Source organism: Haemaphysalis longicornis, unplaced genomic scaffold, assembly GCF_048455015.1.
Source record: "Haemaphysalis longicornis isolate Haplotype H1 unplaced genomic scaffold, Haemaphysalis longicornis Haplotype H1 scaffold_7, whole genome shotgun sequence".
Classification (NCBI taxonomy): Eukaryota; Metazoa; Arthropoda; class Arachnida; order Ixodida; family Ixodidae; genus Haemaphysalis; species Haemaphysalis longicornis.
This window is the reverse complement of record NW_027526422.1, coordinates 141,912,422-141,929,840: the sequence shown is the minus strand read 5'-3', so window position 1 is coordinate 141,929,840 and position 17,419 is coordinate 141,912,422. Positions and strand designations below refer to the sequence as shown.

Genomic DNA, 17,419 nt, shown 5'->3' with positions numbered 1-17,419 from the left:
CCCCAACACGCATGCCCAGAAGAGGCGCCAAAATCGCGCTAAGTGCGCATCTAAATATGCGACTTGTCGACTAAGCAGGGCGATAGACGGATGACTGATGCAATCGGAACGAGCAGTTATGATGGTGGGGGTGGCTTCTAGGATTTCTTACATTTGCTGGTTCGTCTTTCGGAACACGATCGCTCTGCGCTCAAAGGGAGACTATTGGGAATGCATGCATGGCAATAGGAAGACCAGTGGCTCAGGTCATGTTTTTCTTCTAAGCAGTCACGTTTTCTTTTAAGCAGCCTGACATTTAAACACCGTCCCGTTTGGCCAATCTATACTTTCCCCCAGGCAACTGGGATCGAACAAACGACCCCTGTAGCACACGGTACGTAATTGTTTTGGTGATTAATACCACATGTCCCATGACGGTTCCTGGCTTTTTGTTCAATCTTGGACAGATCTTACCGAACTTATTGGGAGCCGAAAACACTATGATCACGTGATACCGTCCTTCCATTTTTTATTCCGTGAGACATCTTATGAACATAGGGCACCACGGCGAAGTTTTTGGGTTTTTCTTTTGGTATTTTGGGCTCCTTGTCAGACTTTACTCACTTTAGCAGCTTTTCACTGGCCCTGGGAATTAGGATAAGGGTACGCAGATATTGTTAGCTTCTCCACCTGCTCTATACGCTGGTGGCTATTGAATGCTCTCAGTATTTGGATATGGCAGACTTCAGGCAGGAAAGGGCGATGCCCTGCTTCACCACTTTTGAGTGTGCCGAGTCAAAGCTTAAACGTGTTTGACAGACCTTTGGAGAGTACTAGTAGCACACGTGCCCTCCTCTGAAAGTCAGCAGTTAATCCAAGCACTGGAGCATTCAATCTGTAGCAATTCAAAGGCTATTCGTAGACCGTGACCACACTCTCTGAAAATCTTCAGTACATCAGGGCACACTGTGCAAGGGGACCTGTCCACCACCACAAAGAAATCGTCCATGTACTTGAACACTTTCACAACAAGACCGTGAAGCTCCTCTTTCAGAGGCCGATCCACTCTTCCCAGAAAATATTACTAAGAACAGGGGCCACTCTGGGCCTTTTGCCAACGCTACTTAGTAAATGTGCCTTCATTCCACTCAACCACGGTCTGTTGTTTTTCTACTTGGCTTCGAACGTGGTTGGGTGGAATGGAGGCACACTTACTCAGAAGAGTTTGTTCTTTGAGATGAAGACAGTTGTATCTTTGTGGCACCCGATGAGAGATTGTCACTTAACTGGTCATTATTCGATTACACGCTTTCCGTTGGTTGTATCTGATCCACCTTCCTCTACCGAGACAATTATTTTGATAACCTTCACGCCCTAGCGGCGTCATGTTGATTTTTAACCCAATCTGTGACTAGCCGTGGCTACAAGCAGGGCGCATTTTCAATTTTTTTCACGTGATTTCTCTCATCGGAATCTTTATTTAATACCCCACATGCCTTGTGTCATGATGTTGAATTAATTACTTCTTAAATACCCGTTGCGATTGCTTCACCGAGACCTTTAATTTGATACCGCACACGCAGTAGAGCAACATTTCGGATTATAAGCTCATTTATGACTATCCACGACTATGTTAGGACCATACCAGGAGCATCTTTGTATTTGTACAACGTAATTGCTCTCATGGACAGCTTTAATTTGATCACCACGCACCCTTGGGGCAAAATTTGCACTATTGACCCAATCAATGACACACCCTGACTACGTCAAGACTACAACAAGGAAACACTAATTGAAGCGTCGTGATTCTTCTTAGAGAGATTATTAATTTGATACCACACACGCCCTTGTGACATCAGTTTAGTTTAAACACATCTATGACAAACCATGACTATTTCATGACTGCTGCCATTACGAATTTTTTCCCTAGTGATTTCTGTCAAGGTGAAGTTTAATTTGATAGTCCACACACCATAGCTACATCATTTTCAATTTTTAGCCAATCTATGACTCTCTGCGAGTATCATATGACTATTATTCCGAAGCATTTTTTTTTCATTCATCTCATCTCATTTCTCTCATCTGGATGTCAAAGTGGATACCCAAAACGACCCATGACCACCAGTTTGAATCTTAACCAAATCTTTGACTCATCATGACTAGATCATGGCTATGCCGAAGAACAATTTTTATTTACACCACGTGATTCCTGTCATTCAGACGTTACATGTGATGCAACGGACGTCCTACCAGCAATATTTGAAACGCCATGAGGATTGCGCGGAATGACGACCCAAAGAGAAGACAACAGGACGAGCGCACGTGTGCTCATCCTGTAGACAACACGACCTGCGCTCGTCCGGTTGTATCCTCTTTGTGTCACCATTACGCGCAATGTTCATGGCATTTCAAGTATCAGACCAACTAGCCCGTCAACAAATCGTGCTGTACCAGCAATATGCATGTTAAGCCAATTTATGCCGCCCCACGGCTACCTCATGAATAGAAGCAGGAAGCATTGTTATTTACGCCACGGGATTCACCTCGTCTAGTCAATAAATTTGATATCACACAAGCGCGGGGGGCAACAGTTTGAACTTTAACTTTATTTATGGCTATTCATGACTATCTTGCGACTATAACCAGGAAGCACTTTTTTATTTACCCTACGAAATTCCCCTCATCATAACCTTTCATTTCATGCTCGACACGCCCAAGCGGCATCACTTTGAATATTCAGCCAATGTATTTCTCGCCACGAGTGTCTAATGACGCGGTTATTACTCGGGCTAAACTGGTGTGACGTTACATGTGATGCACCGCACGCCCTTGAAGCATTATATATTTTAAGACAATTTTAGGCGCCCCATGGCTACCTAATCAATAGAACGAGGAAGCATTGTTATTTACACCACGTGATCCTCCCCATCTAGTCATTTAATTTGATATCACAGAAGTGCGGGGGCCAACAGCATTGACTTGAACCTTATCTATGACTATCCAGGACTATCACACGACTATAACCAGGAATCAATTTGTCATTTACCCAGGAAAATTTCCCCAATCATATCTTCCATTTGATAGTCGACACGCCCTAGCAGCATCAATTTGAATATTCAGCCAATGTACTTCTCGCCATGACTTTCTCATGACGTGGTTATTAGTTCGGATAAACTGGCATCGCCCGGAGTCTGGCTCGAACTCAGAATCACTCGGGGTGAAAACTCACCCGGGATCACTCGAGCTCAATCTCACTCGGTCTAGGGCGTACTCTATATCAGTCGGGCTCAAACTCACTCGTCATAACTCGGCAACGGTCACTTCGGCTGGTACGCACTCAAATTCAGTCGGGCCCAAGATCCCTTGTGCTCACTCTGGCCAGAACTAAGTCAAGCTCATACTCGTGATCCCACACTAGTTTTACGTTCACTTACGCTAAAACTCACGCGTGACTTTGAGGCTAGATGAGTCTGAGCTAGCATACTCATGATTGAGTTAGCCGGCGCCTGGTGTTAGCTCACTAGTGCTTGCTGGTTTTTCAACGTATATCTGAATACCGACGCACTTCTTCAGCAGGTGTGATCATCATCACCATGATAATAATCATCATATTCATCAGCTTATTTACCACTACAGGGCCCCTCCCATTATTCTCCAATTATTCTGGTCCTGTGCTACCTGCGACCAATTAATAGCCCCGAACTTCTTGATGTCATCTGCTCATCTAACTTTCTGCACGTGTACACCGTCTCAATTGTACAGGCATACACGCAGGTGTAAACAATCTCACGGTAAACAATCCCGAAGTAGGTAGTATCCAAGGGAGCTTTTAGTGTACATTGCATACACTCCTATTTTTTTGTAGTCAGTGACCCGTCTGGCCCTCGCAGCGCCGTCCGCTGATCGAGGGATTAGAATGACAAAGTTGCCCCAAGAGAACTAAGAACATATTTGTTTTTTTCTGTTGACTTTTTTTCGTAGTACCGCATAACTTTTTCGTTTTGTTATGGCCAAGGAACACTACCTTGTTACCTAATCAGATCATGGCGCACAAATAATTGGCTTTACCCCGTGCTGCAACCGTGCGCCAAATTTTTGAGAGGTAAGCAGGTTTTGTTATGGTTATGGAAACTTTGAAATCTCCTTGAACACTTACTTTGCTTCTGGCAATCATGACGTCCGGGAGGTCTTGCATGGACCCTTGCAATGCGGCGAACAAATTCACCGCGAGGTCTTTAGAGACATCCTCCTTGCAGGCACACTGGATCAATCTTGCCTCTGGGAAATATGACGATTAGATGGGTAGTTTTTACAAGGAATACAAACCCAGAGATCACAAAACACCGCTCGAGCACTTACGCTCGGCGTATTTTGCACGTTTTAAACGTGCATTCAGGACTATCCGTGCACTAGAGAGGCAAAATGAACAAAAGCAACACGTCTGGTACTGGCACAACGTGATCTCTAATAAATAAGTAGTTTGTGTTAACTCTTCGGAAGCATAGCTAAGTATCGACCTTTATAAACACAGCTTTAGGAGTGGCGCAATAATTTTGAACTCTCGAACGAAAAGGTGTAAACCTACCACATATGGCTTGAGATTGTAACCAATGAAGAGATTCAAATTTTCGCATTGATAGTTTAGAAAACACGTGGTGTGTGACGTGCGCCACAGTGTAGGAGCGGACAGAAATCAATTTGGCGCTCCTCTTGTTCTCTAAAGTAAACCGAAATTTCCCACGTACGATTGTTACGCTGCTCGTCTCCCCTAGAAAAAGCGCCGGCTGGCGTCGGCTTTTATTTTCTTGGCCGCACTTTTCCAACTAAATTTCTATGGTTGGCGTGTTAGGAGGGGTAAAATTTATGCCGCACAATGAATTAAAAGACACAAAGAAGAAACATTGGAGGATTCGTTGACGGACCTTTACCAAGGCATGAGCACCTCATCTTCTGCCTCACCAACTAAAGACTATTTCCAATGTGCCCGATTCGGTCAGGCTTTAGGAGCCCGCAACACTACGCCTCTCGCATGTCTTTCCAAAACCGCTCTAACCTTGATTTGCGCTGTGATCGCCCCAGTGGGCACATCTGGTAGTTTTTGTTTCAGTGGCGACATTGCCTGGTGATTCTTTTTTATTGTCGGCGATTATTGGCATTTTGTCGCCTTTCCTGCCGCCTATGGGAACTGTACCTGCAGTATACTACATTTTACTTTGAAACGGGGGGGAAGGACGCATCACGTGGAGAGAAGCCGGCGCTTTCCAAGTAAAGCCTCGAGTGGCGCTAGGACTCCGCCGCCTACGACAGTTTCACCAAAAGTGACCCCACTACTCAAGCGCCCACCGTTGTATTCTCTTATGACACTCCCACCCACCCACCCACCCACCCACCCATCCATCCATCCACCCACCCACCCACCCACCCACCTATCCATCATCCGTCCGTCCGTCCGTCCGTCCGTCCGTCCGTCCATTCTCTTCCTCGCGCAAAATTTATTTTCGAGGCTCCAGTCAAAAACTATTCTAGTATCAAAATATCTTCCTCAGAGCACAGAAACCACAAATAGCCGACATGTGGGTGATACTGCTCACAAGCTTAACAACTGCTTGAAGGCTAGTCTATACGATTTTTCTCTTTGAATATCTAGTAAATATTGTGAAATCAACAAACATTGAGGTTACACTGAAACACGCTCAAGTGATTGGAACCGTAATGATAGCGCCAGTATTGTGGGAAAGTAAAAATATATACTTTTTCGTACTACTGGCGCCTGTTAAATGAAACAAAGTGGAGAGACGAGCTAGTTGGTGAACATCCATGAGTGAAACTTTAGCGCAAACTGACCTAGGGACAAGACTGGGCGACGGGACCAGTGCTGGTCTCGTTTCCCTTTCTCGTCCCTGTGTCAGTCTACGGTTGTTTCACTCCTGACCTGATTAATCATTGGGTGATTTCAGTCAAGACCACACTGCTTTGGTTTTATGTAGTATTTTAGCCCATATTCCTCTGTAGGGCAATTGGAGATGTTCTGGATAGACGCAGCTTCAAAATATGATACAAGGATAATTACGTTTGAGTACAGAAAATCTTAGTAAGGTTTTGGGCTAGTTGATTTACTGCGTTTTGTATCTTTCTTTATTGTAATGCTTGTTTGCCTGCTTTTAACCTGTCTGACCACATGGGACATGTATGAAAATATTTGCTTGTCAATAAACTATCAGTTCGAAGTCAGCGCTGCCCATGACCATTTGTTGTTCTTGTGTGTGCTTTTACGGCCCTGTAGCTTGTGTCATGAGGAACACTTACTCATTAAGAAAGCGACGATGAAGGAGGTGTTATTAGCGTGGGGTAGTTTGGTCAATTTTAGCCAACGAAATTTTGCAAAGCGTACAGTCTTCTCTCTGTTTCGACCGGCTATTCTGAGAGAGATGCGTAGTGGGCGTAGAAAGCAACCGCGAACTGCTTACCTTGTCGCACCTGGCGAGAACTGACGCCATGTGGCAAAAATGGTGCTCTTGTTTGTCCCTTTTTTCTGAGAAAATTGTTTTTTTATAGCCCGTAAATAAAAGAATAGGGTGAAGGATATTTAATAGGTTGCAGTTTATCCTACAAATTTTGATGCCACGTCCGCCACTGGTACTGATTGAGCTTTAGACAGAAATATGTAGCCATTGAATTTCCGCTCCGCTATAGGTACACATGCGCATTTTTGATCCCAAGTGTGGTACAAAAGCCAATTGGGCCACACCAAGTCAAGAAGGGAGTGTAATCCTCCTGGCTGTGACAGGAACATCCAGATGGCGGGAACCCGGGGTGCGACCCGTGGTTTAAATTGTACATAAGTGGTTCACTCGGTGCGCATGTAGTATAAGATGCGATACGTCATGTCGCGCACGTCGCTTAGATTAACAGCGAAAGTAAAAGCAGCTGCGAAAAAGCTATATGCTGGTATAGCGAATCCACTAAATCGCTGTTTTGTGTGGCGTTTCACGGAAGTATCCCGGTAATTACCATAGGTGGCCAATGATAACGCGGTGATAGTTGTCATCATTGAATTACCGAACGCAATGCTGTTTTTGTGCGTAATTTTCACAGCTGTAAATTCAACTTGTGGATCATGTTTCGCTCTAAATATTTACACCAGTTGAAACCCGAATCCAGTATTAATACTTGTCACTTTCTCTCTTGCAGAAAAATGTCCCCACGAGGCTAATGTGGAAACACATGCCACAAAGAAACTCCATGGTATCACATTGAATAAATATTTCAATTTTTTCTTGTCGGGGCATTTAAACATTGCGTGCTTTGCCCTTGACTCAGTTAAGCCCAACCTAACTCATGTTTAACTGTCAAGCCCAACACTCTTCTACACCACTTGCTGAGAATCAAAGCACAGTGATATATCTATTCTGGCGAACACTTCAGATATAACTGCAAGACCACACCATCGCATCGTTGTGACGTTACTTCATCTCTTGCTTAAGGGAATAAATAAACCACGAAGTTGACGCTGCCTAGCCCTACCTGCATCCCGCGGAATGAATTCGTAATTCAGTCAATCGTGAGAGTGTGTAATAACGCATTCCTCTTTTTTTATCAGAGTATGTCGAGTCCTCAAAGGAAAGGTGTTCCTCAGTTGTTACTCATGAGTCCAGGGAACGAATGCGTTACAGAAGATGGCAGAAAATGTGATACACTGCACAATTGAGATGAGAATTATACCTCTATCAGTAAACACCTATTTGAATAAAACACTGTTAAAAACAACAAAAGAATACTTTGTCACAACTCAACTGAAATCTCCATATAAAGGCCTTGCAACGAAGTCCAAATGAAGGGGACGCAAGCGGCGGACTTCTGCTCCCACTGTGACGTATACTACGCCATTATCCTCGACGAAGTTTCCGAGCACAAGGCAAATGTGTCCACAGGCCTGGAAAAAGAACGACAGCACACATACCAATACGATCTCTATTAATACTTTGTTTCAAACTCTTCATAAAGGCGGAAGGCTTATGAGGAGTTTGCAGCCCTGCAGCCAAAAAATCCGACGTTTTGAACAGTGGATGGTATCAACATTCCATTGGCCCCATACCACTTCACCGCGCAGAAAAGAGCCCGCGAAGAAAAGGATGCCAAACCAAGACCCGATCGACAAAAAGAAGCGCAACTACATTGTGGCTGCACGTGATCACACAACTCGCGTCTCCGTAACGCCCAAGTTTAAGTCAATTTGCCTGATGCTTGTCGGAGCTGCGGTGCCATCGCGCCGTTTGTAGAAATAGAGCGCCAAGCCAAGCCGCCAGTTTACTTGGTGTTTGGGGAATGTGTCACAATGGCTTGCACAATGCCTTGAGAGAGAAATTGCTTTGGGTTTGGTGTACCGCTCCGGTCTCCACCGGGTAAGCGGGATTAACCACGTCGAAAAGACCGAGGTGGCACAGGCCCAGGATGTAAAATAGTAACAATGCTTGCGCATTCAAACAACTTAAGCGGCCTTGAGTGCCAGCAATATTTTTGTTGTGCAGTTATTGAGGCCCTCTTTTTTAGGCTATGTTGGGGGTGAAAAATAATTCAACTTCAGGGGCCACAAGGGTAAAAGAAAGATTGGGCCTATAGATGAGAACGTAATAGAATCGGCCTTTCCACTGGCACCATCGGGAAACTTATTGGACGGAGCACCAAACCGAGGACAGCGCAGTCACAATGTGACTCCGCAGTTAAACATTTGTGAAAGGCGCCTCATATTCCTGCACATTCGCAACAATGCAAAAGCATTGAATTCTCCTCGACGCGAAAATCGGAGGCGTCGTTACCAAGCGACTGTTCCAAAAATGTGGCGTCACAAAGAGAATAAAAGTAAAGAAATCAAAATGGCGTGATTTTAGCTATGAAATTCCCACAATGAGATTACGCAATACAAGTCACGTTGAATCTCCTTGATCCACCTCCGATCCTTGGCTGTAGCTATCAAAAGGTGCATCTCGTGGATGGGCAGAGGTCCATTACAAATATTCGTGATTTGAGACATGTACTGGGGCTACACTAGCAATTCGACACGATAAAACACAAGTAGCAAAGCACTACTCCGCTAAAACGTACAAGTTCGGCTAAAAAAATTTGATTGTTCAAGCTTATTTGTCATGATAACATAGCGAATGAAATGAGCTGACCGGAAATAAATCACACCGATGATAGTGAGAGGACATAATTGCACTGGCTTACTCGTTTCTGCAATCTGCGCTGTCGACACAGCGATGAACTCGTCAGCCTCAGCGGCAGCTTTTCCCATTGGTTGCCAATGGAGGTACGCCGGAGACGGTACAAGGACAACAAAAAAAAAACGCCACACAGCGAACACAGGAGCAGGTGCACTTAGCAGCTATATATCCGTCCCACGCCGACATCGGCGGAACGGATCACAGGCAAGATTGCTCGCTGGCCACGAATCTTTATGATCATAAAGGCGTTACTGTAACAGAGACAGCATAACCACGGCAGTCTTGCAATTAGCTATAGAGATAGTGTGGCTAGAAATAAAGTTTAATCTTTTGGGATTCTGATCCGTTACTTCCTTTGGTGTCTCTTAATTCAGCAAATATTTATCTACTGCAGGCCGAAATTTCAGCTTTATGCTGGTGAATCCTTACTCCTTCGGTAAACTCTCCACGCGTAGATATTGCTGCTCGATTTGGTGCATTCGGCACAAAACGAAATGCCGATTACGTTACTTTCGGATACCCAAAGCAGCAGTTCTATGGCCTTGCTATATTAATTATAAGTGACTTGCGCACTATTCAAGGGTAAAAGTTTATTAAACATTGTTGGCGATTACGATACTCCCTAATGCGAAATTTGAGCGCACGCCTACTGCACTTTTTACAGCGCCGCTGTATAGCAGCTCCTCCGGCAGCGCACACCTCTCAAATGTGGCATCGGTGGTGCCAAGTCCCTGCTCCGGCAGCCCTTGCTTCCTCTCAGGAAGTGATCGCGTCACACCTGAACGCATAACGCAGTACACTATGTACTTCAGGAATTGCGACGGCTGCGCCGCCTGCCGCCGAGTCTTAGTGGCGTCTACGGGGTGAGCGCTGCGTGGCTAATAGGAGCTAATACAGTGTGTCAGTTCTCTTTCACTACCTTTTGTATTTCCGCTCCCTAAACAACTTCTTATGGGCACGTGTGTAAGAGAATAGTACTCTTAGGGCAATTCAAAAACAGCTACGGCTTGCTAGAGTGCTCGAACACCAACAAAAGCTATACCTTGACACGATTCTCCGAGCTTCCTGGCCACTCTTGCAGGCCTCAGTGACAGCAGCAACATATCACCCCTGTCACCTCCGACAACGTCATACTGGTACAGTGAGAGGATGATTTTGTCTTTCAGCGCCTAGAACAAACCCGGCTTTGTTTCGAATATCTAAGTCGTAGAGAAATGCGCTTCGTGGATGTGAGTGGCTTACAACCAATCAGTCGATTTTGCTCTTTTGGGAAAACTATACATTAGGGTCATATAAAAAAACATGCCCTAAGGTCAGTGTCTGGAGCGGGACCAGACATTCATATGGGCCTTTTATAGAAATATTACCCAGCCGAAAATGTTAAGCATAGGGCCAGGCTCTGGGTCGTTAAATGTGCATACTCCCGCCTTATTGCCAGAACCAGGGGAAGGTAATGAAATCCCGGCATAATAAATACCAAGAAGTCGCTAAGAATCAAAATGCCTCCTACGGAAATATTAAAAACACAATTCAGCTTGGGAAACGCTAAAGACGTTCGTCTATAGGTACACTAGGTAGGTCTCACCAAACCGAACTATATGCAAAATGCACTGCTGTTTCGCAGGACATGGTTGGGGGGGGAGCACGGGGGGGGGGGGCACGAACGAAATCAAGGAATCGGCAATGTAGTAAACACACAAACGAGCGGCGGGTTCACTTTTTGATTCGGCTTCAAAAAACAGCTCCTCACGCGGTGGAGGCACTTTTTCAAGTACAGGACAGGCATTCACAAACAATAAAAGCTGTCGTTGGAGGAGTGTGGTATCAGATTAGGCCCCTAATTTTTAATTAGGCTAGATTCTGCAGGCTCCGTGTGTACTACGGTGATGTTTCAAAGAAGTGTTTAGTCGCGAATCAACTTACTCTACATTTTATAATAATCGTATACTTCATAATAATATGTGGAAGATGGCGAATGTCTGCGGGCGTTCACAGGACTGCCTAGTATTAAGTGTTCTTTGTGTGCTGATCACCGAGTGTAGTTTTGTGCTAATAACAGTACCTCTTTCGTAGAATGTTCGTGAAATGTATGCCGCATTGGCTTTTCATCGGTAGTGAGCAATATCTTATGTATTTAATTGGTAAGCGTATCTGGCGTGCTGTTAGGTATGCGATCTCCGCTAAAATATGTAACCCCGCCACACTTATTTACATCATAGTGCATAGCCGTTGCCTAACCATCTCCTTAAGGGCTGTATATGGGGAAAGCAGTAGTAAGTTCCAGGGCAGTAAAATTACAATTACAGTCAGACCCATGCATAGGCCACCTCCCTGACGCTGGCCCGTGACACACGCATGGCTCTAATACAGGCCGAACGTACCACACGAAGATCCCGACTGAAACATTTAGAGTCTCGTAACTGCACCAGATTTGTCCAACAGAGTGACCGCTCAACATAAATAGGCAGTTACAACGCGTACAACCGCCAAATCTAAGTCGTGAACGTACCGAAAAAGCAGCGGCGAGAGCTGGCAGCGTGCCGGAACGACCCGCGGCTGCTTTCGAAACGGGCCACGAGGGCGATTTCACATGCTACCCTATGGGCGCCGCTCATGGTGCATACTCTGGCATTATCTCGTATTGCGTCGCCGTCTCGGAGTACCTTTCGCAAAGCACTTTCGGCCTACAACCTTCCTCCTCACACTTTCGCCGCATTTTCCGCTTCTTTTCTGTTCACTCCCTCTTTGGTTTCTTCTTCGCTCTTTCTGTTACAACGAGGGAGACGGCGAGAGGCTACGCGAAACCACAGGAGCGGGCGCTAAAGAGCTGTGCTGTCAAAACAGCCAGGCAGTCTGAACGCCGCATGGTGCATGTGTTATAACGAGTGTCCGGATTATGACCAAAATCGTATTCTGTTCCTGGAGTTCCTACAGAGCCATAATGATGTATCAGCATAAATTGGCGGTTGAGAAGACCTTTTATGTTGTTTTTATAGTGCCTTTAAATACCCATTTTGGCGTTCCTTCCTAAATGCCTATAAATGCTGATTTTCAAAATAGGCTGCTGTATGAACACTATTTGTACCCAATTTTCCTTTGGGGAGCAGTTTGAGATGGTTATTCTAGTGAACGGGCAGCATTGACTGTTCCGAACTCTATAGGGTCAACGAAATCTAAATAACTAACGACTAGCAGCAGTAGAACGAGACGCTCATTCTCAATTACAGGACGCACAATTTTGAAGTTTTTAGTAAACGTTTTGAAATGGGGGTAGTTAGCTAATTGTTTCCAATATTTTCAAAGTGATGATTGGACTACGTTTCGTGTGCTTTCAAGTAAGACTCCTTCAATCATGAGCAGTCGCCTTTCTGTCCATAGAAGCATACTCAAATCGAACTCTCTCTTCAACGCAACGGTTGAACATACTTTATTGACAACTCCCGTTTGAATCAAATGTCATCTTACAAATACCTTGGGGCTCGCTTTTCAGTTGACCTCACATGAACCACTCACGCCGAGTACGCAATGGCCAGTTATAGCCGCACGTTACGAAATCTCCGACGCAACTTTTCAAAAGCACCTCCATCACTTCAATTACAAATGTACAAAACAATAATGGGTCCCAAGATCCAGAAATGAACCTGCAGTGTGGGAGCCATGTTACGTTACTCGAACTCAACCACTATAAATATCAGTAGTACAAAATAACTTTGTTCGACTCATTCTTTCCAACTTTATTCTCACTCCTAAGGTAACTTCGATAAAATGTAGCCTTGAACTGCCTATTACCCTGTAGCCTAAGACTTTTCCGTATGTTCCTGTTCCATAAAATAATTTATCATCCAGTGTAATCAGCTAATTTCGCTCCATGCTTTATCTGAGTTCGCTTGGATCACGCTAATAAAGTTGGAAAACTATTTTCAAGAACAAACGCATTTTTTCAGTCCTGTATACCGAAGAATTAGGTCTAACAGAACCACCTTCCTGCATCCAGCACTACTATTATTGATAACGAGTTATTTAGAAACACAACTGCTAACGTTGTATAAATATAAGGACTTCTTTGTCGTGCCCATAATGCTGGTATGCGTTAGCTAATACTGTATGATTAAAAGCCCACTTGTTATGTTTGTACTTGCCTTACTATGCGTACGCTATGATTGTATGTTTAGAAGTCATTTTGTAACTTTTTTATTCTTAGGTATTTATCATTACGTTATGTAACCACTCCCTTTCGATGTTGTTATGGTCCTCAGCGTGCCATAAATAAAAAAAAACTATAAAATCAGCGGTTGAACATCGAACACGCGTTCGTTAGCGGATAAGTTCCATATATAAGAGCCCACGGTGAAACATCACTGCGCGGCTGCATTTCCGTAGGCCTTAAAATTCACACCTTCGATGTGGTCTAACACACGCTTTTGAAGCATTAAGCTCTTCGGCTGTTAACACCTTTTGAAAAACAATCTTCAAATGTGCGGAATGGTATTCAGCACTGTTGGAACGTTTTGATTTGTAAATTCCGATATCAGTGTGTTCGACAAAATTGGTAGAATTGTACCGAACAGTCCTCATGTAAGAGCGTGTATATTTCTTAATAAATCGTAGTCTATAATGGGTTTAGTATTTGTGTCTATGTTGTGATTTTAACTGCGCCACGCAGACATACACAACCGCTTTATTAAGTCCGTACACCCAGCAAATATGTTTCATGCTGTTTGAGTACATGCGATGCTCGAGCAAGCGACAGTGGCCAGTGAACATAAATGTAAGCATCCTGCTGATATAATCAAGCCAATGAATGAATGCCGCTAATATAATCAAGCCAACAATGGGAGAATTGAACAGCTATGTTCAACTGTTGGCGGTTTTGTATCACCATAAACCTTTTCGGTTTCCCTGTCATAGATATAGAACGCGCCCAGCTACGTTTTAGGTTATCTGCAGGTTTCCACCATCTGTGAGTGTCCATATTACCAAAGTTGAAAGCCTAAAGCACTTTTTTGCCTACCTGTTTTTTGTAGTTTAAAACGCGCTTTTTAATGCTTACACATGCGGGTTGTAGTTATAACTACTTTATTATTGGAAAGTTTGCCCTGCGGCATAATAGAAGTAGGCGCTCACAGAAACACGAACAAGTTAGTTTCGTGTATAAAGTCCACGAGTTGTCGGTGACACGGTCCATGCACCCCACGTTGAAGGTCAGGAGGGCGGCCAGTGTAGAGACCGGTTGAACGAAGGGGCCGCAGGCGAACTTGATTCTATCCCGGGCAGTCCCAGAGCAGGTGCTGCACATTCACGTCCCTAATGGCAGTGGCACAGAATGGACAGGTGGATCCGTATGGGCCGCCGTATTGCGATGGCCAAGAGGCAGTCACGGTCGGCGTAAGGACCACCTCGACGCGTAGTCTCCGCAGCGCAACCTCCTCTCGGCGAGTTAATTCGCCAGGGAGGTTTGAACCACACCGTGGTATGAGTGCTCGTGTGGTGCGCCGAAGGTTCTTATTTTTTCGTTCCAGGTGCCCGAGAGCGTGCTCGGGGAATGGTAGTAGTGGCCACATGACGGTACTCGGGTGGCTAGCTGAGTCTGCCTCCGTATTGCAGGCGCAGATGAACGGGGAAGCCATTCGATGCGTATCCGCAGCACCGCGCTTCTTGCCAAGCGATGAATGGCATCTGAGAAGGATGTTCATTGTGCCACGCGACAAATGTCATGTATGGCTTGCGTTGAGTCAGTCCGGATGATTATTCGGAAGTATGGCCCCGCGCTGACAAAAGGTAGTAACGAGAGCAGTCCATAATGTATTGCAGCTAATTCAGTAAGATACACGGGTGGCAGTAGATTGGCGGCATATGAGCAGGTTTGGTCAACCTCCGGTAGCTGGGGACCAACCAGTGCGGTGTGTATCAGGCCATTTTTAGTGCTGGCATCTACACACGCAATGACTGCGTCGGTGTCTGTACAATGAAGATCATAGGCCTGTGCCGTGGCCTTGCGAGGAACTGGGCGACGGAGACGACCGATGGGTTTATTTTCTGTCAGCTGTACTTACTGCCACGAAGGGAGATACGACTCTTTCACGATTGTATCTGCTACAGCAATGCCCATGTAACGGACTAGTGCAGCAGCTGCACCAATGGTAGAGAACTTACAGGTGGGGGCAGAACAGGAGTTGATGGACCAGATCATCGATAGTGTTGAGCAGGACCTCGGCCTGCAGAGATGGTACCGGGGTTTATTGGGGCAGACCAGTAACAGCCCCCATGGCATCTCGGTTGATGGTTTCGAGGCGAGCAATTCTAGTTTGCGACCCACCAGCCTTCGTGGCTATTCGGCGTATCAGGTGGATTGTGCGTGCAGCACTCTCCTTTGCGTTCTTCACCCATGGAGCCGCAGATCCTGACCAGGCACGTCGAGACCGAGCACCCGCCGACTTAAATCTTCTTGTAATGGTTGCTGATGAACAAACAACCGGACAGGCGGGCTCCCAGGTCGGCGGCGCCCGTTGTTATTAGCCACTGACATATACGCCGTTTTTTCTTTTGAAAGTTTAAGCCCTACCTTGGTGCACGTCCCTAATGCCACGTGTTTAAAGCCATTTGTAGTGCTCTTTCTTGTACGCTGAAGTCAGGGTACACATCATAGAGTAATGTCGTCGGCGTACATTATGTACTTTGCGTTCATAATTCCCGCCAACCGCCAGGTTAAGAGAACCAAGGCGATATAAAATAATATTGGCGCCAGCACTGAGCCCTGTGGAACCCCCTGACACGAGGTGAAATGGCCTGTAGCTTTTCCGGCCAAGCGAACAGAGAAGGCACGGTACCGAAAAAAACGCGTTCACAAACGTGCATACAAGACTTGGGAGTTTGAGCCACTCAAGGATCGCAACAATAGCTTCGCGGTTTTAGTGTGAGTAATACGTTCATTCGCCTCCACGGGCTCGCGCACCAAGAGAAATAGTACCTTTTCCCGCACAGTAAACATGAGTATGCGCAGTAGCTGATAAACCTGGCCAAGTTTAAGCACAATCACTGCTTTTGACTGACCGCATACGAATAGGAGAGAATTTGGTTATCACACGCGGCTGCCGAATCCGGGTAACGTGAAAGCGGCCACCCGACTTTCTGTCTTTTATTATGTCGCTTCCTGTCGTTGAACAGATGGAAATTCAAATAGAATGCGGCTCTTCAGTTTTGTATGTTTTTAGAGTATAAGGCGCTCGATTGTTCATGCTGATTGTAATATGAACGTGGCATTGGTTGCGCAGCACAGACTACAGCAAGACATTACGTTTATTTCACGAAAACAAAATTCAGCTGCCCCAGGACTGCGGTTGCAGTTACAGCGCTAAGCTTGTAGTTGTGCACTGCGAAATGTCCGCTGTACATTACATACTCTTTTTTTTTGCACAAAACTTCGACTTAAAATTTATTCCATCTCAAGTGTTTTTGGTGCTGCTACCGTTGTTACAATTCGATGTTGTGTCGATGTCATCTCCTACTCAACTTCGGACATCAATTCTCGAATGCGGTGTGTACCACCTCTCATGGCTCCCATTCTTCTCGATTACCTGTTGCTGCGATGTTCAGTACCAAGGTTAGCTTGTGCTCTTCGTACTGTGCTCTTTAACGTGAAACCGTATACCTGGGCCCAATCGTGAAACTGGCAGCTAATTTTTTGTGGTGCCTGGGGATTTGAAAGTAAAAGCTTTCTCAATGGGAACGATGGCGTCCTGTCAAAAAATATTGCCTTTCCCCGTGAACCAGTTGGTCGAATGAGAAGCTCCGATATTATCTGTGGGCACCAGGAGCGTGCGTGAAACTGGGCTACCATTATGGGACAACAGTTACTTGAAAATCGCAAAAAACGAAAGGTTCTCGATAAGACAAAACACCAATCGATAATGAAGATGGAGTACAACGGTACACCCTTATCTCATAAACTTTGCATCGGTATACATTTAGATCGTTATTATACGCGTTTACTTAGTGCGTGAGAAATCATCGTAAGCGTTGGCACTTCGAGTGCGATTTAGAAGTTTTAATGAGTGACGATCGAGTGAACGCACTTTCAGCGAAAGTACGAAGTCCATCTAGTGAACGTTATTCGCACTTTTGATGGGTGCTGACTTGATGTCAGGAAGCGTTCGCGCTTCTTTCAGAATTCTTTAGGAAGGGCTGGTAAACTTTGTTCTTGCCATTGTGATTTGAGATTG

At 45.2% G+C, this 17,419-nt stretch overlaps 1 protein-coding gene across 1 annotated transcript in view; it reads right to left on the bottom strand.

Moving 5' to 3' along the window:
• Positions 1–17,419, bottom strand: part of LOC144147090 (uncharacterized) — a 242,100-nt gene that overhangs the window by 188,150 nt on the left and 36,531 nt on the right. The window contains exons 3-4 of the mRNA XM_077679137.1: positions 7,774–7,912; positions 4,136–4,257 (exon numbers count right to left, since the gene is read on the bottom strand). Coding sequence (XP_077535263.1) covers positions 4,136–4,174 — 39 coding nt within the window. The 5' untranslated portion in view covers positions 4,175–4,257; positions 7,774–7,912. The remainder of the gene's footprint in view (positions 1–4,135; positions 4,258–7,773; positions 7,913–17,419) is intronic.